At 37.5% G+C, this 23,534-nt stretch overlaps 1 protein-coding gene across 1 annotated transcript; it reads left to right on the top strand.

Annotated features, from left to right (window-relative positions):
- The first annotated feature begins 317 nt into the window (after positions 1–317).
- On the top strand, positions 318–23,486 carry LOC146161118 (selenocysteine insertion sequence-binding protein 2-like). Its single transcript, XM_083384517.1, has 22 exons — positions 318–510; positions 988–1,127; positions 3,035–3,159; positions 5,443–5,534; positions 5,775–5,889; positions 6,222–6,381; positions 6,918–6,999; positions 7,286–7,454; positions 7,894–7,964; positions 8,621–8,962; positions 9,638–9,742; positions 10,084–10,221; positions 11,613–11,791; positions 12,540–12,654; positions 13,167–13,284; positions 16,384–16,474; positions 17,189–17,269; positions 17,651–17,790; positions 18,863–19,017; positions 19,781–19,888; positions 20,533–20,665; positions 21,249–23,486. The coding sequence occupies exons 1-22, from the start codon at positions 490–492 to the stop codon at positions 21,884–21,886; spliced, it is 3,318 nt and encodes a 1,105-aa protein (XP_083240643.1). The 5' UTR covers positions 318–489; the 3' UTR covers positions 21,887–23,486.
- The last annotated feature ends 48 nt before the right edge of the window (positions 23,487–23,534 follow it).

Below are 23,534 nucleotides of genomic sequence, written 5' to 3' on the forward strand. Positions count from 1 at the left end.
GTATAAAAAACTGTGCAATATCCCCTAAACTCTCTTTCACGGCCCTTACGTTGCGTGGTAATTTTACTTAAAATTGTTTATTAAAACTTAAATAATTGTAAATTCAGTAAAATCATTTTTGTCTGTGTTGTGTGCTACATTTCCTATTACAGTATTAATAGCCCTACTTGTCATTTAAAATGGATGTTGACGTTCCAGCTGCTGAAGTTAAAGAAAAACTATCTAAGCGTGACATAGTTGAAATCTATTGAAGGGTGACTTCTTAACAAACTGTTGAAAGGAGTACAATTACTCAAAACTTCAGTAGTGTACTTAGTTGTTATTTATACTTTAATTTTTTATCAGTTTAAGGTTTATGATTTTGCCAGACTAGACCGTCGTGTAAATAATAATATACTAGTTTCCTTTGTGCTGCCGTTATCTTTAAGTGGTTTAGAAATGGACGGCGTAATCATTCAGTAGCTGGCCCCTGGCCGTCATATTCGGACAATGCTTCCTATTAATTCAGATGTAAGTTGTTTTTCTAGTTGTTGTTTTAGAGTTTATACCAAATAAAAACACTTTGTTTTAAATGTTATAACAAAAAGGGGCGCTGGTCTTGAATCCTACCACCTTTTTAGTTTACAGTACTTAACGAAATGAGTTGTCAAAATATAAATCACAAGATAGAAATAATATGGAAGAATAAATATATTATTAATGCTTTACTCATCCTAACCAAATGTTAGCAATATAAAAATGTTTAAAAAAGTAAGCGCGAATGAAGTTTCGCATGTTTGGTTGATTTTCGGAGGCTGAACATTTTTTGGTGATTGTTCACTTAACACGTGGCTACAACCACAACTGAGAGTGCAATTGCACAGGCATACATTCCTTCATAGACCATTCCTGGTCCAGTTTGTATTATCCAACAAATTCTAATCATTATCAGTCATAGTGTGAAGTATATATAACTGACTGTATGTCCTAACATACATTTTTTAATAGCAAACCAACCTCAGTGCCGATGTGGCTCCTTTTGTTCCCCGGAGGGAGTTTCAAAATGAAGCTGACTATCCAGAGCAACCCCCTCTTCCAAGATATCTGACCACCTGCTATCCATTTGTCCAAGAACAGCAGGATGGAAGGTAATTTACTCAATAATGAAAAATAATGTTGTTGATCCTGGTATATATCACCTAATTGCATTGCCTGTTATTGGGTAAGAATCAGGTGTAGGAAAGTTTAATAAAACATATGTACACACATATGTGTGTTAACAAGATCTAGCCCTTCTGAAGCTGCTTTTTAACCAACGATTACGGCTTACATATCATTAGTACACTGAAAGCCATTGCAGACTCACGGAATCTGTCGATCAATGATGCAAGCAGAGCAGGCTAGAAAAACATCTAGTCTGCAGTGAGGTTCCAACTCACGACCTCCAGTCAGGGTATATATCATATTAACACTAAGTGTTTAAAAGCGTTGGTAACACCTAGTTAGGGTTTAAAAGGTGTAGTTGTGGTTGGTCTTGCACGTTTTATGTAGAATAAAATATACTTGCAATCGTAAAAATTATTTAGGTTCTAAACCAGGGGTCGGCAACCTTTTTCTAGTCGCGGGCCAAAACAAAACTTGAAAAGGTCTCTGCGGGCCGCACAAAATGATAACTAAGAATTGTGATATTTAAATGTTAAAATAACTGTGAATCAGGCAGGCCTCGGATATATTTTTGCACTTAAAAATGCTTGTGTTTAATTACATTTACAGAGGCATCAAAGTGTTAACACAAAGCGAATGAAAAGTTTAATAAAATTACTTTGAGGAAACGCGATAACATTTTAAGTTAATCTAGTTGAGTTTTTGTTAACTGTTTGAAGTGAAGACACAGCTAGCGAGCGAAGCGAGCGCGATTTTTTTTTGATATACTGGTATTGCTTTTAAATTCTTTGCAAGTTTTTAACGTTGCCGAAAAAAGAAAAATGCTAAAAACATTATAGCCAATATTTTTTATTACTTTTTCTCATTTTGGGCTACGCACTTGGCAGCCTTCCACAGCGCAATGGTTAAGAATCGCTGATCTAGTTGAAAAGGCCGCATGAAACGTAAACAAACCGGGCATATAATGAATATTTTTCAGAATTACGTAGTTCAAATAGACAAAAAGTATGTGGAATTGACTCGTGTCTAATTTGTCAAAGAGGCGGCGGGCCGGATGAATTACATCGGTGGGCGGGATCCGGCCCGCGGGCCCTAGGTTGGCGACCCCTGTTCTAAACATTGCTATTTATTCACACTTTGTTTTTTCATGGGTTCGCTATTTCAATTATGAAAGTCGAAATGCAGACAAAAAGCTGTATGCCTCTTAAGCGGAGCTTTGTGTTGTTGCCCACCTTTGGCAGATCAGGGTTCACCTAATTATGGCCCATTAGCAAAATCTGGCCGACAATAGCACATTTCCTGAAGTTTATTAAAGGTTAACTAACGGAAATGTTTGTCATACGCTAAAGTAAGCTAAATTTTGATAGAATTTTAAACTATAAAACATGTTTTACAAAGCTAACACTACATTTTAAAATATATAATAATTATGTTTCCTTAGTTTAGTGATAATCATGTCAATACAGTTTGTCACAAAATCTGATATTCGGCCTCAATCTTTACACAAAAATTTGACCCCTTGTTTAGATCAGGGCCAAATCTGGCCTGCTGGTTTATTTTTTTTGAACCAGTGGCATATTTCACAAAATAACCTAAAATTGTGTTATTAATACTTATTGGGCAAAACGTTTGTCTCTTGCAAAACTGAACTAAATTGTGTTGAAATTTTAAACTAAACTTTATCTTAGTAAAAATTTTGATTAAAATTTTATTTATTTTTCTTTGTTTTATAATAATTTAGTCAAATAAGGTGAATACAAATTTTATATGCAGCCCATAATCTCTAAAAATTAGAATTATTGGTACCTAAATGGATTGTTTAAAATGCCCTTCTATTAATTCAGCTTAAATAAATTTAGAATTGTATTCTAATGTGATTTTATTGCAACAGGATTTCAATGCAAACTTCCAACAATAGCCACGTAAATCCTGCCAATTTCACTGGTCCTCCGGCAGCAGTTACACCTCATCGCCAGTTTATATTAGGAATGATGCCACCAAGTGCTGGATTTGTAGGTAAGTTAACCACCATATTTGTTTGGGTATATTTCTCCATGATACGTTGTGCAGGGAAAATATGTTTAACCAATACATTTATTGGTTGGTTCCTTTAATCCAAGTGTGGGCAACCTTTTTAACACAAGGGCCAGTCAGGAAATGTAATGCTTAGTAGAGGGCCGCACATTAAATAAACACTAATTCATATTTTGAGCTTTTACTAGAAAACCTACTGAGCTACTAGGTTGCAACTACGGCAGTTTTGTCAGTGCTGTCTAGTTGTGGATTCAGAAATAACTTTTCCTACTATTTCAATGACGCCTTTCTCGTACGGATGGGCTCAGTACAATTTAATTAACAGCCTTAATTCAAATCCAGCTGTTAAACATAACATCTCAGTCAATATGCATGGCAAAAGTCTGTTACACCTTGATTGTACCAGACAAGTTTAATTGTTGCAACACAATTCTTTGTCTTCACAACGTGACACAAGTAAAACTTTATGAATGAAGATTCAAGTTCAACTGCATTAGTGTAGCGGTGTAGCATGTGGGTTACACCGCCCTTCAAACAGGAAACTGATAGAGCAAAAGTCCCAGCATGGTGCACACTCTTAGCCTTATTTAGGGAAAAAATAGCTGGAAGAAGGTGAAGGGCCACACAAAAAATGAAAAAAGGCTGCATGCGGCCTGTGGGCCACACGTTGCTCACCCCTGCTTTATTCCAACAACTTATAAAACTGCCTGGTAGATAGTTACATATCAGAAAGTATGTATATATACTTGTGTAGTATAGAAATAAAAACATAATTCTATCCTGCAGTCTAAAAAACCTTTCGTATTACAAATTCAGGGTTGTCACAAAGTCTTTGATTAAAGTGATCATAGGTCTTTAAAATGATATGTATTAAAAAGCTTGTTTTTGTTTTTCTAAAATTCATTGAATATTTAGTCGTATAATTTAGCTTATGTCCAGCTTAGGTTATGTGTTTTAAAAAAGTGCCGAAAATATATTTAAAAACTGTATAGTGAAGTGATCCAATTTTTGATCTTTAAAAGGCTATAAGTTGTCTTTGAAAAGTCTTTGAATGTCTTCAAATACAGTTAGATCCTAATTAATATAAGTTAAAATTTCTTTTAATGTGAAACTGGTAAACTAAACTTTAACTTTGTTGAGTCAAACAGACCCATTTAACGGATTATATATGTTTTTCTTTTGTTTTGCCTTTAATATGTTTTTTAATAATTAAAAAATAAGACTGTGTGCTAAATTAAGTTTTCCTAACTAAAATATTTCTTCTAATATTTTGCAAAATTGTATTTTATAATTTGGTTGTAAAGCGTCATTTATTTATACCTATATTTTTACTAAGTTTTACAGTGGTTCTGTAATATGTTAAGCATCAAAACTAAACACATACTTTGCTTGTTTTTTGTTGCTATGGTAAATGACTGTGTTGTGCGAAGTGCCCTATTGTGCCTTTGTTTACTTTTTCCAGATGGTTAAACAGGTTTTCTTTACCTTAGTATAAGTCCTAGTGGCTGTCCCTGTACAAACAAAAGCACAATTTAACTAGTCACATAGACTAAACCATGTAGTAACCATAACTTTAACTTTGGGGAAAAACTTTTACAATTGTGTGATAATATGAATTTGATACATACTTTCTTATTCCCACATTGTATGGCAAAATATGAAACTTAACCTAATTGTCTATGTGCCGATGTCATAATTAGTGTTGCAAAAACTTAGTCACAGTTTTAGGCCTTTATAAAATTTAGTATTGTTTGTTTTACATTTAGTTTCTGTAATTTTAGTTTCTTAACACTAACAAACAAATTCTTTGGAGTAGAGTTTTACTAAAAGTTTACTTATTTAGTAAGGACATTTTTAAAAACTCCTACAAATACCAAAATAATAACTTGTATGTAATAAAAAAGATATTGCGATTAGTTTTTAAGCAACTACATGTGGTTATTTAGCAAATGCTTTATATATTTAATAACTTCCTTTAATATCTGTAAGTGATAACTTTTTACCTCCGCTATTATTTACGACACTTGATGTCATACAAACCAATTCAATTTGTGCCTTTAAAGAGTTAATTGCTTTTAAAGCCATAGCAAAAAAAAAACATTTAAAGATGTTTCACTATGTTGTTCAAACTTGTTAGTAAATTATGTCTTTACATGGTTGGATATTTAATTGTTACTTTGATTGCTATTGGTGAATAATAGCCTTCATTACACAACTTAGTCACCCCTGTAAATGACATGTCATTAGACACTAGGTTGTTTACAGGTCCTTCAGTAAGCGCTTCAATGGTGTACGATGGCCTTTTCCATCAAAGAGGTGGAAACTATCCACCTGTCACAAATGTTCAAAGGCATAGGGTCAGTATAAATACTTAAATGTTTTCTTTTTTGCAAAAAACAATCCTGAGTAAATAAACTCAAATATAATTGTAGAATAGTAAAAAAATTGAACAGGTTAAATTTCAAGCATATGATTCTTGATTCGTAATTCTGTGCTGGTTTGTTTTGCCAACCCAATCCCAAATTGTATTAATATATTCCAGCCATATTTTGTAACTTTTTATATTGTCTATAATACCTTGTTTGATTTATTTGCAGCAATCTGGCAGAAAGGTAATGTACAAAAATGTGGGCATACAAAAGGAGGCGACTAGCAACACAACAAACAACACTGAACACCCAGTACGGATGGTGGACAGTTGTCAACAAACAGGTACATTTTACTTTTTTGCTTTCAACTGATGTGGCCATAGTCCTTTATTTTGGGCTCTGCTGTTGAATAAAGCGTATGACCTTTAGGTTGTAAAGTCATTTAACTTTCTTTGAAATGTCATGTTTCCGGAGAAAAAATTTCCAGCCAATTTGATTTGTTTAAATTTGCATAGGTGTTGAAAATTGTAATTAAAGTTAACAATTTTTAATTAACGTAGACAACTTATTTTTGGTGATGGGCTTTTAAATAAAGCTTGGAGCCTAAAGTGGAAAATTCCATGTTTATCATTCGAATGGTATGTTTCGCTAAATCCTCACATTAATCTTATTTAGATTTTCCCCTGAGCATTGCCAGTAAGTCACTCACAGACCGTCCAAGTCCGCTTAAGAAGTCATCACGCAACAGACGTCATGTCATGGTCAACGAGGATGATCCATACTCATCGAGTGATCATGCCGACGCAGATGTGGACAGCGACTCTGGATATTACAGGCAGGAAGCTTTTTCCATTAGTCGTGTCACACAACAAAGCCGTTTAGCGAATGGTGGTATAATTTACAATCGGTTGGCATTGTCTTCTGTCTGCGTTTTAACAACAATGGAAGTTTGTGTTTGGAGTATTTTTAGTGCTTAAAATGTCCAGCTGAATGTTGCTAGGAAATACAAAACATATGTGAATTGTTTGTGAGCATTTACGTTGTTAATATTTTCAATCGGTTGCACTATACTGCACAATGGCATTCTGTCTGCGGTTAACAACAATGGAAATTGTGGTGGGAGAACTCGTAATGCTAAAAATGTCTAGCTGAATGTTGCTGGGAAAAGCAAAACATATGTGAACTGCTTGTGAGCATTAACAGAATATAGTGCATTCAAGTAAAAATTTTTTCCCGAAAGCAAAATAAATTTAAATTCTTGATTGTATCTAGTTTTTACAACAATTGTTTATCCACCAAACTACTTAAATGAGGTCAATGTAATTTTAACAAGGGATTCTTTCTTTGCATAATTTGAGGTTTTTTTAACAGTCCGAAGCACCGTGTTCATAAACGGAATGGGGGCACAAGCACAACTGAACTGACAAGTGGACATGGATCTTCTAGACACCAGGTTTTAACTTAAAAATATTACACCATGGGTTAAGCATGACTACTACTTGGAGTGAACAATTTTCTACAACTTTTTTTAAAGATAATTGTAAATGCCATTGGCTAATAAAAATAATAATTTTTCCTAAATGAATTTTATTTTTCCAAAACATTTGTCAAAATATTTTGTTTGAACTGTATAATTGAACATAATCTCGTTTTATTTAGTAAAAAAGGGGTTTCAATACTGCATTAAAAATGCCATACATTTCATAACTACAATCCAAATTTCTATTCCAACAAAACAGCGGAGCAATGAACAGCCTCCGATCCCGAGATTGGTCTACCTTACCCCATCACCGACGCTCTATCAAGTCCAGCAGCACGTCGGTCACGCAGTTATGCCCAGCGTACTCTCACCCCATCCGACCCCACCTCCCCCTATGTTGGTGACCCCGCCTCCCACCCCAATACTAGGTAATTTGTGCCTTTTTTTGGCTTAACAGTATACCAGCTGTTCATTTTCTTTAAATGATTTTATCTGTTAATCTTGTAAAGCAGGGCTACTTAACAGGCGAATCGCGGTCCGAATGTAAACCTTTTCAGTGTTGAATCCGTACCTTATCTGTCGCAGTATTTACTAACCAATTTATGAGTTTTCTCTTGGCAAACCATTGCTGCTGTTTATTGAAAACCCCTTTCTAGTAACGGACATTACAGAATTCTTAGTTGAAGCGAAGGACATATGTAACCGTATTACTATTTGTATGACTGTTAATTATTTCATGAAAGTTATAACAGACCTAAGCAAATTTTAAACTTTAGTAACTGGACCTTTGCTAAAAATAGTTGAGTAGCCCTGTTGTAAAGTATTGTGCATAGCAGTATTGTAAGATGGGACATGTTTTTGTTTCAGATCAAACGTCTGTTCATCGAGGTCGGCCGCCACCTGGATTCCCGCCTCCGCCCAACTTTTATAAACCCCAGGTTAGCAGCAGTTTTAGAGTTTTAGTAGTTTATTTGAAATAAAACTTGGTTGTTCATCAACTGATTTTACTAAAAAGGGACTTTTATTTAGATTATAACATAGATAAAAACAAGTATTGTTTCGTTTATTAGACAGCGTAGATCAGGGATCCCAACCTGTGGTACGCAATGTTTTTCAGGTGCTACGCGAATACCTTCCGTTTTTTCACAAACGCCTGGATTCACAACTTTATATTTTGTTTATCTAGCTTTGTTTAAAAAAATCCCCGTAACGCATTCTTATTGTGACGTAACTATTCGTGTTGTTCGTATCATTACGACGTTTAAAATACAAGTCATGTCAATTGTTGACAAGGAGCACAGTTGCTCTGAAAAGCCGTACAACGCTGTGGGACAGAGAGCGTTAATTATGTCATATGATTGCTCTTGGTAGATATCTACTGTTTTATAGCTTAAGCTACAAATAGCGTTGAATATTTGTGGTGCTTTAGTGTTATTTTAGTAGGCCAATATTTTTCTTCTGAATAATATATAATTCGATGAAAGTAGTTGTTCTGCAAGAAGTGGTACGCATGGCAGTACTGGGCGTACACATGGTATGGGATCGTAAAAAGTTTTGAAGCCCCTGGCTTAGATAAATACTATCTTCGTTTCAGGTGCAGTTTCCTGGAGCTTTGCTGTGGAATGTTAGGCCCCAGTTTTCTGGCTTCAATCCCAATCAGAGACTGCCCGGGCCAAATCCCCACTTTCATCCACATAACCAGCCCATTGGTTACCCAAACCAACAACGCACGCGGCACCAGTTGGCAAGCCAAAGGTACAGACGACAGGGACATAGTCCACAGTCATCCCCGGGCAATTCATCCTATGAAATGCGACCATTTGATAAGAGGAAGCAGGACAAGAGGAAAAGTCCTTATAAAGACATCCTTGACCAGGAGAGAGTTGCAGCAATAAAAAACGGGGTTCCTCTGCAAGAAATGCCCCTTTTCCTGTCTGTAAGTGTTGTTTTGTTCGATGAAAATAAAGTTTGCTTAGTTTTCGTTAACATTGTGTGGATGCCTGTCCTGCAAAAAAATTAAGAACGATTAACTAATTTTTGTTTCGTTTCATTTGGCAAACAAGCTCTGTTTAAAAAGTACAAAAAATTCAAATATTCATGTTTCTACAATTCAAGAGTCATTTTTGAAGTTATATTTAAACTGCCAAACGGAATGAGAGCTTTAAGATGATTTTTTTTTTTTTATAACCGAGTAAAGTGGAACTGCTTCATTGAAAAAGCTCTGTTTCTTTAATCTAATTGGAGCTGGGTCAGAAAGACACTTTTGTAGCTTACTGTCTTTTCACGCTGTCATTTCTGTTGTTACAAAATAGGTCACGTTGTACTTAGATTGTGGAGGAAATGTATTGTTTAGGTTTAGGATAACAATGCTTAAAAGAATAATATTTAAACTTCTTCCGTTCAAAGCGGTTAATGTATTGGCGTTATTTTTAAATGGTTGAAAACAAAGCTGATACTTACATTATTGATGTAATTAAATGTATCTATGTGGAATGTTATTTTTAACACCTAATAAACTCAAAACTGCATACCGAACCACATAAAACAATTTTATTGCAAACCCATTTAAGGCGTTGTACACTTTTATAGTAAATTATATCGTTCCTAACAGGACTCTCAGGAGTTCCCGGGTCTTGGTGGTCCATCGGATAGCAACCAGTCTGTAATTGCAAACGCTGCGTTTTCCTACAGCGACGCAGTGCTCGGGAAAACAAATGTAAGAAATGTTTTAAGATATTGCTCGATGCCCGTTGCAAAAAAAAATCACTTGCAAAAAAGGTGATTTGCGAAAAATAGCAAGTCTATGCCTTGTCTATGTCATTGTCACAGCAAGTCAAGTAACTTGTTTTAAATTAAAACGGTAAATTAATAAAACTCGGTGAGATCTTCCTATTTTTAGCGATATTTAAATTGACAAACAATGCAAAATGTACAATTCAGCGTCTATACTGTTAAATTGCAAGCAAAATTTTCGGTGAAAAACAAGTAAAGTCGCTTGAAGTTTTTTAAAAATATTGTTTTTGATTTTCGCTAACTATTCAAACTGTGACGCGTTAGGCGCAGACCGAAGCACAAGCTTTGCACGAAAAGGCGATTGCACAGAAGAATCGCAAGCGGCAAAAGAAGGCAGAGCGCGCCTCGAAGGCGGCCGACGAGGAATATGCCGAAATCAGCAAGGAACAGGAAGACATAAAGGTCAGACCCGCAATTGGAAAACCGTTATGAAAGGTTGATGACAAAAACACCATTTTGACATTTTGCCGTGGCAGTTCTGGCTGGGCGTTGTCGAAAAGCAATTCTTTTGATTCCGTTTGCAAAATAGCTATTCAAATCCGGGTGGTTTATGACTTGATTCGTTTCAGAAACAAGTTTTACATTTGAATTTTTGAAACATGTAAAATAGTATTATCGCTTTAAAAAGGGAGTATCTTTTTGGAATTTGAAACCATTGGCAGCAGATTTATTTTCGGTCACTGCTCCGCTGACGTGGATATCAACAATAAAACTCAAAGTTTAAAATCCTGTGAAACGCCGAATCAGACTTATGAAAACTGGTGAAAATTTTGTTCCTTTGTTATCAATTTGGATTCTCTTACAGACCTTAATACGCCATACGTGTAAAGTAAGCAATATAACCCACTTATGTTGTGCTCAATTTAAAATTGCGATTCTAACGCTAACAGCGAACCGTGTATTTTTTTTTCTAAACTCTCAGATGCAGGGTTAACTTTGAGATATATAGAGTTAACTCGTAGATACAAGGTTAACCTTAAGATATATAGGCAGGGTTACCATCTGCTCAGACCAAAAAATAAGCACGCTACTAAAGACCAGGGGCAGATCCAGGATTCCGGTAGTAAAATCCAAGCTTTCAGGAATAACGTTATAAAATATAATAAAAACTTCAAAAAAAGCTATTTTTGTATGCGCGAAAATATGCCTTTATTTGGTTGACAAGTTACCACCCTAATTTAATGCAAGCTTTGTCAACTTTTTTGCGTCAGAGCGCACCTGTCGCGGGCCAAACCAAACAAAGAAAGTTCTCGACGGGCCGTAAAAAAATTCCTTTACCATAAAAGACGGAATGCATAAGCGAAAAGAAATTATTAATTGAATGATTTACTGTAATGCTTCTAGCAATTTTTTTTGTAGTCACATTGTGTTTCCATATCCTCTGCTGGGCTGATTTCATAATCACAATAACAGCAATGCTCATAGCTTTTTTCGTTTCGACTTGGTTTGACATTATAAAATACTTTTTCATGTTTATCACAAAAAACGTGCTTATGCTGACTCATTCCCTCAATACCATTTTGTGTGTACTGACATAAAAATGTCAGTCCTCACGTATTAATGCAGCTAAAATAAGACAAACTTTTAACAACTAAAATAAGACAAACTAAGCACACAACTCTAAAATAAGCACGTTTCTTAGAAATAAGCACATTTGTGTTTTCTAAGACACTGCACCCAAAAATAAGCTCAAATCTTAGAAATAAGCAAGGTATGGCAACCCTGTATATAGGGTTAACTCTTTGAACAGTTTCACCCGTGGAATTACCTCGCGTTGTTTCAAACACGTTTAGAAAGCGTTGAAGAAGACCGCCGCCAATCGCAATCGCAGCAAGACTGCGGTGCTCGATCTGGGAGAGATCGTCAGTCGACTCGAGTTGGCGCCGGAAAAGGAATCCAACCCACCTGGAAAAAGTACCCACAAGAAAGCGGACTATGGCGCCGGCCAGTCAACCCCTTTACCGAGTGGCAGGTAAAGGGAATTTCACTTTAATGCTGTTAAAAGTCGTCGAAAAACTACGTGGTTACACGAGCGTCAATAAACTAACTTAAATGACAAATATAAAGGAGTGCCTGTGTGTTAACAACATATGTGTCTGTGTGTTGACAACATATTTCAATGACTAAAATTAAATTTTTCTTGAAGGCGCTTTGTCTTAGTGTTGCTTTGAATTGCTTTTCACTCTGTCGATGGTTTGTTCAATCGTGCTGTCTGATACAAGGCTGTCAAATGTCAACTGTTTCACAATCACTCTTGGTGCAAAATAACTCAGTGGAAATTCCCAGTTCGCGTGCGTTGATATCTTACACACCCCTTGTGATTCGCCTTCTTAAATTTGCTGTTTAACATCGATGGTTTCCGGCTATTTTGCGGCAGACTGGCCCTTTTCACAGGAATTGTTATTTCCCGAGTGTTGTGTTGCGAAAGTAATATAAAAAACATCAATCTTGGTTGATCGCCGTATTTGTTTTGTTCTAAAACTGAAAACAAGTGGCACTTCTGACAAAGCGTATTTTAAAATTAACGAGCTTTCGCAAAGCCCTACTTTATCAGGTCAGAGCAAGAAAAAGGGCGCAAACGATTTAAACGTTTTTATTCTTACTCTGACCTAATGAAGCACGATTGTACGAAAGCACGTCAACATTAAAAAAACATGTTGTCTGCTATACAGAGATTTTAATACGATACCACTTGTACTTATATATTATTTATTACGCAGGGCACGTCCAGGCACGGGCATCCTAGTCAACCCACTGGATTCCACAGCCCCGATGGTAAAAAGGGGAAAAGAAAGGGAAGTACCCAAACTAAAGAAGCCCAGTGCGCTCAAAAAGGTACCTGACGTGCGTTTGTTGACTGCATAAATGCAAATAAAAACGCGAACCGCTTATGTGTTAGGGATGGGTTCGTTTGTTCTTGGACCCTATCGCAAACAAAGAATTTGGCCCACTTGGAATACGCCATTAAAATATTGTAACCCTTGTAAGCAAAATTTGTTTGCCAGTGAAATGATCGCGTTTTGAAGTGTTCACTGCGAAATTGGATTTTACACATAATTAAGTGTGTTTTTAATGTAGCAAAGCAGTATTTGTGTTACCAAATATAGTTTTTAAAACAATTTTAAGCCGCCAGCATAAACACTATATGTTTGCATAATGCCTTTTCTCGCCAAAGCACTCTCTTAATTCATACCAGGCAAATTTATTAAAACGATATATAAATAATAAAACTGTCGCTTTGGAAGTGACAACGTGATGTGACACAAACCCAAATAACGCATGTGCCCTGCGTTTTGAAGTGCCGAATTCTCTTAATAATATTCTGTGGGCTCGTTTGCAATCTGCAGGTTATCCTAAAAGAACGCGAAGAAAAGAAAGAACACCGTTTGAACCAGTTAACCTCGTGTGATCTGCCAGACACCGACGTGCCACCATATCCGCCCGCTTTGCTCGACACACTGAAGTGTAAGTTTTTGTTTTTCCTTTGACAAAACCTAATAAATGCGCTATGAAGAACTGGCCCTTTTTTAGGGATAAAACTGATCGTGGACAGTTAAAATTAGCTCCATTTTACAACGTATTAAGCTCTCCTAATGTTTACCTGCGATATAAATTGCATCAGGCCGTTTGAATTAAAGTTTGGTAAAATTTATAATAATTAGTATTTTGTCTGGAAATGTTGTCAGCATTAATATAAAAACATAAGCATTACTTTGCCGCCATTTGTGAAATAAGTTTTTTACGGCGTGGTTGTCTGAATAAACGAGTGCAAAACTGCCTAGTCATTTTGATCGCTAAAAATAATGTTATTACGTCATGCAAAAGCCTAAAAGATCTTTCAACCTTTGCTCCCGCGAAAGGATACGGCGAAACAGATACTACCGTGGGCTGTTGCTATGTTTTGTCGTATTGTCATAGTAAACGTACCAAAGCGAGGTATCTCGTTGCAACCCTGTCATTCACCAAGACAGGTTTATTACCGGATGCGTTGCTGTGCTTTCGTGTACAAAAACGAAGCACAACTAGTTGAATGCCAACATATTTTTCGGTTGTTGGACTTTGTCACCACGAACTAACAAAAACGTACCCAGTTCAAACCCCTATGCCAAACTAATACTGATTGCCATGTATTTGTACAAAAAAAAAACGTTAGCACATAATTAATCTGCTGAAAAACGCGATCCGCGAACATCGGCAAACAAAAAATGACCCATTCACACATACACTTTGTCGTGTTGTTATTATTATCTGACTTACGAAACTAACAAAAACAAACATTGCCATTCGCCATAGTCGTTTTAAAGCCGGTCGCTTAACTTTCGTTTTACAACAAGAAAAACAACGTGAATAGCTTCCTTGTTTTGACAAGTTGTTGTCTGTCATCCAACAAAAAGCAAAGTCTAACCCAGTGATTCCCAAACTGTGTGCCGCGGCAAACTAGTGTGTCTCGAGAGATTGTCAAGTGTGCAGCGAAACTTTTTGTAATTTGGAAAAAGAGAGAATTTCTTCTACCAATAGGTATACACGCAAACATTTTAGATTTAAATACACACTATTTATTACAAATTAATAATATTGAGACATTTACATATAGTTTGTCGTGTGTTATGGACGATTACAAAATGACTCTATTGTTGTTCTGTGAAAAATGTGCCGCGAAATAGTTAACATTTTTTTAGTGTGCCGCGAGTCAAAAAAGTTTGGGAACCACTTGTCTAACCTATTGCAGTTCCGCTATTCACCAATGAACTTTAATACCGGTCACTATTATTTTCTTGTTATAAAAAGCAAACACTAGCACATTAATTGCTAACAAAGGCTTTGTCACTTTCACTTATCTAATGCGTATTCACTGGTGGTGATATTATGAACCATAGGTGTTATGTTTGTATTGAACTACATTTTGAGGCACAAACACAGCAGGCTATGTGTTGCCAAATAAATCATTTTTCGTCCTAGTGAGGTCTCAAACTAATATCCGCCGTAAAAAGTTGCTGCAGATAACAATGTTTAAACTATTAAATCAAATCAAATCAAACCTTATTGTGATGTTACTTATTTCTGCATTGATTAGAAACTTTTACAATGTGCGTTTATTCTTTGTTAAACGTTAGCCTTCGACAATGGTCTAATAGACTTAATTTTTCATGTGTGTGTATAAAAGTCATTTTACAAGCTGATTATAATAAGTGATTTATTAAAAAACGTTTTCGAGGGAAGATTTTTACCTCGGGCGAAACCGAAACAGGGAGGCGGAATCTAAAGGCGAAGTGCTTCCACGTACAATCACAGTGTGATCTAACCCTTGGTAATTGGAAACTTTACTGTGCTCAAAACTGGTCGATCCTTATGTTGCCCCCAAACGACGCGGGGTGACGCTCGAATGAACTTGTAGGCGAATCCCCTGGGTGTGGCCACTCGGATTTTAGTTTAGTTAAATTTAGGATCATCTGATCCATAAATAACCGCTGTACTTGATAAACGAATGTCTCTTGCGACGCACCATTTCGTTTCAAGCAGTGTGAATTGTTTGCGATATGTGTAATCTAATACGGCCTATTCACTGGGAATAGTTTGTCGCAGTTTGGCCTTTCGAAGTCACATGCTATATGACATCACAACTTTTGATCCCAACCTAGATGCGCGTTCCCCTATTGTTTCGTCCCAGTTATACTTGGGCGTACATGATGTCAATTTCTAATTGTTTGAGTCAAAATTCGCCATGGCGCGAATGGAAGCTTAAACCATTAACTTGAAACATATTCTGATTTACTCTGGCTTATGGGGTCGCGTAAGTTTTCCAAGACTAAAAGTCAATCGCGAGAACAAAAAGGTTGGGAACCATTGCCATATACACTATACATTGCTAAAGCTTAATTGTTGGGGCAGGTTCTAAGTAAGGATTTACAGGCTTTCAACGAAGAAACAAGGACCCTTACCAGAGTATTCGTTAGATTAACTGGTCAATTGGCATCAGTCAGCGAAATTGAGTAGTCTCCACAAAGGAATCATTCCTTCTTATTGCGCGGGTTGTCTCACAAACAAGTAAACTCTTGAATTGTTGGGCGCTGTTGATCTCTCTTTTGTTTCAAGCCCCTCTTGTTTCTGTTCAGCCGGCTCGCGAGAATCTCGTTTTGCGTTTCTGTGCGAATATGCCTGGACAAGCCGAAAGCCTCGTGTGGACGAGCGTTTAATTAGCGCGTTTTATCAACCTCTCAGCCACGATCCTTGTTTTGATTTAAACGACAACAAAGCCTGTAAACGGTTATGTAAAGACACGCCGCGCCGCTTCTCATCGTCCAATTTATCTCGTCACACAAGCATAAACACCTCTTGTTTTCTTAACTGATTGTTCGTTTGCCCAAAACGATAGTTCTTTGAAAGCTTTATAACCGTAACTTATCCACAATTTAATAATCGTCATTTCTTTTACGCTGCACATAACGTCAAAATTGTTAGAAATTCGCTAACGTTCGAGTATATGTAGCGATTTTTTGATTGTTTTTTATTTTAAAATGCGAATATACCAACTACAAAATCCTTGATTATTTCTTCTTGTTGCAGCAAAAACCGAAGAAGAGGAGTTCGACGCTTCGTCTCTGATGGAAAGCATCCCGCCCAGCGTTCCTCAGATCCACAGCCGCCGATACAGGGAGTAAGTCGCTTGTCCTCCGATTGTTGACGTAAACCTGACTGGCTACCTCTCTTGCTTGACGACATCACGCTGTTTTTTTTTATATTTCGTTTTTTTGCATTTCGGATCATATTGTTGGGTCTGTCTAAAAGTTCTCGGTTCTAATTGGTCTAACTAAAAAAATATTATTAACACTTAGAAACGACCCAATTTTATTATCCGCGTCGAACTTACATAAACTTAGTAATTTTATTTCTTTATAACTTTTACATTATATCACTTTGTCTTTGTTATACCTATTTTGAATTATGTGTTGGGTTTTATCAAGCTTTTTGTCGGATTTAAATAAACCTAAAAACGTGACTCACTTGCCATAATTAGTAATGCGCGTCCCTAATCCAGCTGACCCAAATATGAATTTTTCAATGCTGTTTTCTGATATTTGCTCTTTGGTCTTGTACAATAGAAGTCGCATCAAGCGACTTCTGCCAAAAAATTGGGCATCTGTAAAAAAACTATAAAACTGTTTTTTTTTCGAAACGTAATAAGTTGACCACTGTTTGGCGGTTGTTGTGTGTACCTGACGTTTCCATCACCCCCTCGTTAAGTCAGTCCACCTACTCACTCAACCAACGCTTTATCGGGATCTATATACTTGCGCGTGGGTGCCCATTTCTCGAATTACACGCCTATAAACTGAAGACTGCAATTCGACCTTTGTGTTTCTGTGCGCAGGTACTGCTCGCAAGTGCTCGACAAGAGCATAGATGAAATTTGCACGACCATTCTCCAAAAGCTTGTGCAGTTCCAGGACAGGTATGCCTTTACCGATGTGCGGTTGACATAAAGCGACCAAAGTTTTTCATAGTTATATGCTGGATCAATCAAGACATTGGGCTTTTTGTGGACAATTAACAAATTCGGGACTGTCAAATATTTAATACAATAGCAAGGGATCATATTTTACACTTCTTCGGCAACAACATATTGTTTTTCATTGTGTTATGCAAAAGGCGCAAATACTTCTTATATTTTTTACGTATTTTGTGGCGAACCAATGATTTTAACGTTTTCATGCCCCACGTAAACGACTGACGATCAGCTTTGTGTTAAAAGACTGCTTCTTAAACTGTAATATACTAAGATCAGCTATTGAAGCCCTAACGTTAAAGCGGTATGACCTGTTTTTTTTTTCAGGATGTACGTAAAGGACCCTATCAAGGCCAAGATGAAGCGTCGCCTGGTCATGGGAATACGCGAGGTCACCAAGCATCTTAAACTCAAGCGTCTCAAGTGCGTCATCGTGTCGCCCAACCTCGAGAAGATACAGTCGAAGGGTTAGTGCTTTATTAAAAATCCAAAGCTTGACCTAGATTTTGTGTGTTTGTTCAATAAACCTAGATCAGGGGTTCTTAAACTGGGGTCCATGGACCCCCTGGGGGTCCATAAACTGTTTTTAGAGGGTTCATGAAGGCCTAATTTAAATAGTGGTGCATATTTAAGAAGGTATTACGTTTTCAAAGCAAACAGTTTAATTAAAAATAAAACGGTTTTGCACTGACTGCATTTTGACTCATTTCACTTTCACATTTTTTGGACCGAAATCAAGGATTTATGGAGTCTATTTGTAATGTGACGTCAATTTACTTTTTTTTTATTTTCTTGCCTACTGTGGTCCATGCCAAACCAAAAAAAATTAGGGATTCGCGGTAAAAAATGTTTAAGAACCCCTGACCTAATTAGACATTAGAACAACATCGGCCTCCCCGCTGACTCGAGTGGATATTTTTTGCTTTGCGTACTTGCCTTTCATAATAATCACCCCTATATTAAATCATTTTTAAACTCACGATTGCTGCAGTGATTGTTGCACAGGTGCTTACCGATGTAGTTAAACCGTAGGCATAAGCGAGACTATACTTAAAACGCTTATTGTATGCGGTTTCAACTTGTAAACTTACATTCTGTTCAACGCGTGCGCATGCGGCATTTATGGCATTACTAATTTCGTCTTCTGAGGTACGAGACGCGGGAAACTAATCGAACTTTTATAATGTTAAAACCTCTGCCAAATTCCAATATACATTGAAGTTAGGATAAGTATTTCGAAAGTTAAACTTGTAATCAATGTTTTACTGTAACCCTTACTACGCAATTTGAAAAACACACATAATGGAGAATAATATATATGTCATACGGCGTCCATCTTTATAGAACAATGTTGGTAACCGCTACTATAGGAACTCTAGCCACAAAATTACTTTTGTAAAGTAAAGTTTAAATGTTGTTCTTTTCACGGCACTACTGTCACCTTTATAATATGGCGCCCACGCATAAGTTAAAGGTACTTTTTGAGGGGTAGAGGAATCGAAGACAGGCGTTTACTTAATCTTCATCGACTCTTTGTAGGCGGACTCGACGACGCCCTCCAGCAGATTCTGAACATGTGCGAGACGCAGAACGTGACGTACGTGTTCGCCCTGGGCCGACGGGCCATGGGCAGGGCGGTGTCCAAGCTGGTCCCGGTCAGCATCGTCGGCATATTCGACTACAGCGGCGCTGAGGTATGTGGGTGAACATCGGAATAAAGAGTTAAACCGAAGTTCGCTTCTAACAAAAAAGTGGAAAATTTAAAATATACAAGCGACCGTCATAAATGGGTACTCTACAAAATAATTTCAGTTAGATTTTTTTCTAAATTGTGCGTCTTTTTCAAAAATAAAGTCTATGCCAGACATTATTTTCTAGAACATATTAGTGGTGGTCGTGATTCCTTAGTGATAGATATTGCGATAAACGTTAATGTATGCTATACAACGAAGTGATTACTCGTAGAACGGTAATATGAAGTATAGAGAGGCCTGCTTGTCATTTTTAACATTTAACTTTTTCGTACATTAACTCTACACCACAAATAAACATGTTTTGTGATTTAATATACTCTAAAAAGTCTAACAGATACGAAAAAATGTACCAAGGGGTTTTAGTAATAGAGCAAAAATAAAAACCCTTATAAATTTTTTGGGCGCCCAAAATACTTCGCTGGCGTACCGTGATACCCCGTTGGTAACCACTGACATATAGACAATAAACAATACCATGTGTGTGATTATAGGTCAATATTAAATCAAAAACAGTCCATCTGCTAATTGATCACGTTTCGGCACCCTATATAAGTCGCCTTCTTCAGGGTGAATGACACCGAAAGCAAAAGAAAAACACACATAGGAATACAAATCGAGTAATATTGCTGTGCCTGGTAGCAACAGTTTATATTTCAATATGTTTAATTGCTAGTTAGAACACCTTACTTTACTTCATACGCAGGACCACTACAAGAAGATGTGCGAACTGGTGGTGGAGGCACAAAACAAATACCAGGAGATGGTTTCAATTTACCAGCAAGAGGTTATTGACGCCACCACCTCAAACACAGTGAGTTTCGTTTAGTTGTTTTTATTTCTTCGACGTGAAAAAACAATTTAAACTACCCCAGCACGCATTTTTAAATCGTAAAACATTAAGAATCGTTTTTTAAGGCTATATTGTTTGTTAAATACACCAAAGGCCAATTTCACCAAACTTGTTTTCGGCAAGTCGGTTATTTGAAATACCTTAGTGCAGTGTTTCCTAATCTTCACACCTGACGAAATAAGCAAACGCGATTTTTGTTTGATACGCCCATATTTATTTTGAAATGCTTATATTTTCTTTCCATATGACAGTTGTATTATCTTTAAAGAGCTCTATGCTTAATAAAATATCCTAAAAAAGCAAGAAAAACCTTTATTATTGTAATAATTTCAAGTTTCGAAAACACCAATCACAAACAAAGGTGAATTTTACAAAATTTTACAGCATTTAATAAATTAAACTAGCTAGCAAAATGAAGTACCAGCTAAATCGAAAACTATTACCGATTTTTTTTGTGTAAATTATTCTATTTGTCTGGGGCGCCCTTGCAACATTCCATGGCGCACCAGTGTGCCGCGTTGCACCGGTTGAAACGCTGCTTTAGTGCATCAAAGTCATGCCATAACCATCCTGGCAAACACCAATATCCGCCGTTATATTTCCAGCCCCAGCCTGCAGCGGCTCCAGCAGGCTCGACCAAGAGATTTGCCCACATGGGCCACTCCCGGAACCCTTCGGCGGCCAGCTGTGTTTCCTTCGCCAGCTTCATATCGGAACCCATATCGGAAATGAACGAAGGTAATACTAAACGCCGGTATGGGTCCGCTCTTAATTAAAGTCGTATTGGTTGACTATCTGCAGGACAAATCATGTTTATCTGCAGGGATATTCAACTTTTTATCTGTCAGATGGGTTAACGTCATGCAGGACTACTTAAAATGTTACATTATTAAATTTGCTAACTCATATGACGGCATTAAATCGTGTTGTGCCATGTTTGCTCGGGGATAATTTGCGCCTGTTGCCTGAGCAACGTTTAAAACCTAGTACACTACCCGGCAACAGAACAAATAAAAAGATCTGATCAGCGTTTTCCTAATTAGTTTGGCCTTCGAGTCTAGCTATTATTTACCTAACTACCATGCTCGTGACGTCAATATGAGTTGTTTCACGAAATAGGCAACTATCTTTATTCTTCAAATGTTTATCCAAACGCTATTAGGATGTATTTACCACTATAACCTAAGTGGCAAAGGTACTGCGCTTAGCACACAATCGAAAAATTGAAAGTGTACACTTGGCTTCTTCTGGTCACCAAGTGTCTCGTAAAGTTAAGAACATCGACATTTCATAACGCTGTATCTTCCCACTTGCTCTTCAGGAAGCAACTGGAGAGCCATGATGGACGCCGGAGAGGAACAACCACCTCTCTCGCCTCCTCCGGAGGTAGAGTCCTCCGCCGACGACGAGGAGCCGGAACCAGCTAAATACAACACTGGGGGAGGAGTAGGAGGACAGGGAGCGGCCGGAAGCCACGAGGATCTAAGCAGGAAGGATTCGGGGAGCACAGTGGTGGAAGTCAAGGAGCAAGTAGCGAGGGACATTAGGCACGAGCCTCTGGAAGAAGAGGAGGACGGAAACTTTTCCGCGCATGATCTCTCTTCCGACATTTCCTCCACCAACCTGGATGTTTCCACGACCCCCGGGGTTCTGGATAAATCTTTCTCCAATTGCAGCACCGTCGTCGGGCCTCTTGTTTCCGCCCGCTCCGACGCCACTCCACCAAGGTCCTCCGATAAATCCCATCCCCCTTTAAAGGATCCGGCTCCAGAAGGTCCCTCCTCCTTGTTCGAAACCATTACCGAGGAGTCGGGTCAGGATCGCATCCAACTGTGGCTTGAAACTGCATCCCAGTCTGTGCAGGATCTGCATCTGGATGAAAACGCAGAAGAGACCGGGAACCTACCGCCAAAAGAAGACCCTGAGGAAGAGGAGGCGATAGAAGAAGCTAAAGTCTAGCGTCACCGCACAATGGTAGCCTTTGAAGGCTTTTTATGCAACTTTGTAATCCTTTTTCGCGCGTTCTCTTGATTAAGTTTGGCTTAAAATTCTATCCAAAAATTATAAACCGTTTTTATTCCGTGTTGGGCTCTTAATGATATATAATCGCATAACAGCCTCGATACGGTGATAGACAATAATGGTTTTCTCTCTTTCCTGTTGCTTGAATGCGTGTCTCCATTTGAGCATTACGCCAGCAAAGTCCTATCCTTTCCCACTCTAATCGACAGAGTAAAACGATGCGCACCGGTCCTAGGCTCGCCATATGACGTACCATGACCCAATGAAAGCGATGTACGTAAACGCATGACGTCACGGCGCGTGGCAGAAGTTTGGTGACGTTGACACGGTGTTTTGTGACTACCACTTATGACGTCAGATATAGGGTAGTGTTCTATACTTGGTATTTTTCTAATTTTTGTTGAGCGAAACTCCTCGTATTTGTTTCAAGTTCCAACGTTTGTTTTCCTAATATGTGGTATTATAAAGAATTTTGCAAGTTTGACAGTATTGTGTTTATATTCGCATAGTTGTGTTTTGTTGTTCGCAGACCATGATAACATCAAAATAGTATATGGCGTATAAGCACGTTCATAAACTGGTCAGCGTGGAAATTATTATACCTTTCATATTACTTTTAACCCGACTTTTATTTCTTCTTCAGACGTATTTATTGCTCATTGATAAACTTTTCCTAAATCTTTATATTCCGGTTATGAACAAACGTGTATAGTTCCAGTATACGGTGAACGTTGCTTGGCAGCTATTTTACGTTTATGCAAAGTTCAAGCTACCATCGGTCGTTGAGCCCGTCCTAAACTGATAACCTAACGAGTCATTTTTGTGTAATAACTCAGGAAATGCAAGTATGCTGAGTTTCGAAGCGGGAGCAAGACCTATTGTGCGTAGGTTAACTTGTTATAACAGTGCGACCCCTTTGTGCGTTTCCGCATTAATGTGTTGTTGTTCTTTCATTTATTCCTGGTACGACAAATACTGGCTTTGATTAGAGAGTAACCCAACGTGTGATTTTTTTAAGCGTAACTTTTGCCACAGCGCTGTCCAACTTTGATCACGAGCTATTGAACTTTTGAATTTGTCAAACCCCGGTAATTGTATAACAGACCATCGGCATTTCGTAGACACGAATGTAAGTTATTTTGTGTTAGATATGGTCAAAATCTGAGTATCTTGTTTATTGTTAGCGACACTGTGTGCGCATTAATAACAACTCATCCACAATTTACCCCATGTGTGTGTATTGTGTACATACCTAGTTATAGACGTCTACTCGTTTCGCCCAATGCCTTACAACGTTTTGATGCATTGTGTTTCGTGTATAAGAAGTAACCATTTTCAATTCGTTATTTCAATGCCAATTTTATAACTTCCATAATCCTACAGTCCAACATTTGTTCCCCCTCATTTTTTCAGACAATTGTAAGTAATATCGCCAACCTCTTATACCGTTCGTTCTATCCTTAATGCTTTCTTAATTAAGGTATAACAGTCGACCACTTCAAGGTGAAGTTATCGCAGAATCAGTAAACCAAGTTGAAACATATTGTGTTCGGGATTATTTTATCGGTTACCAAAGTTTTATAAT

This window comes from Ascidiella aspersa, chromosome 3 (genome assembly GCF_963924565.1).
Source record: "Ascidiella aspersa chromosome 3, kaAscAspe10.2, whole genome shotgun sequence".
Taxonomy (NCBI): domain Eukaryota; kingdom Metazoa; phylum Chordata; class Ascidiacea; order Phlebobranchia; family Ascidiidae; genus Ascidiella; species Ascidiella aspersa.

Bases quoted from the DNA above. Each gene is read 5' to 3' on its own strand.
- LOC146161118 (XM_083384517.1), top strand. From the start codon at position 490: ATGCTTCCTATTAATTCAGAT. The intron at 9,743-10,083 runs GTAAGAAATGTT...GTGACGCGTTAG, and splicing joins CAGTGCTCGGGAAAACAAAT to GCGCAGACCGAAGCACAAGC. The intron at 13,285-16,383 runs GTAAGTTTTTGT...TTCTTGTTGCAG, and splicing joins TTTGCTCGACACACTGAAGT to CAAAAACCGAAGAAGAGGAG.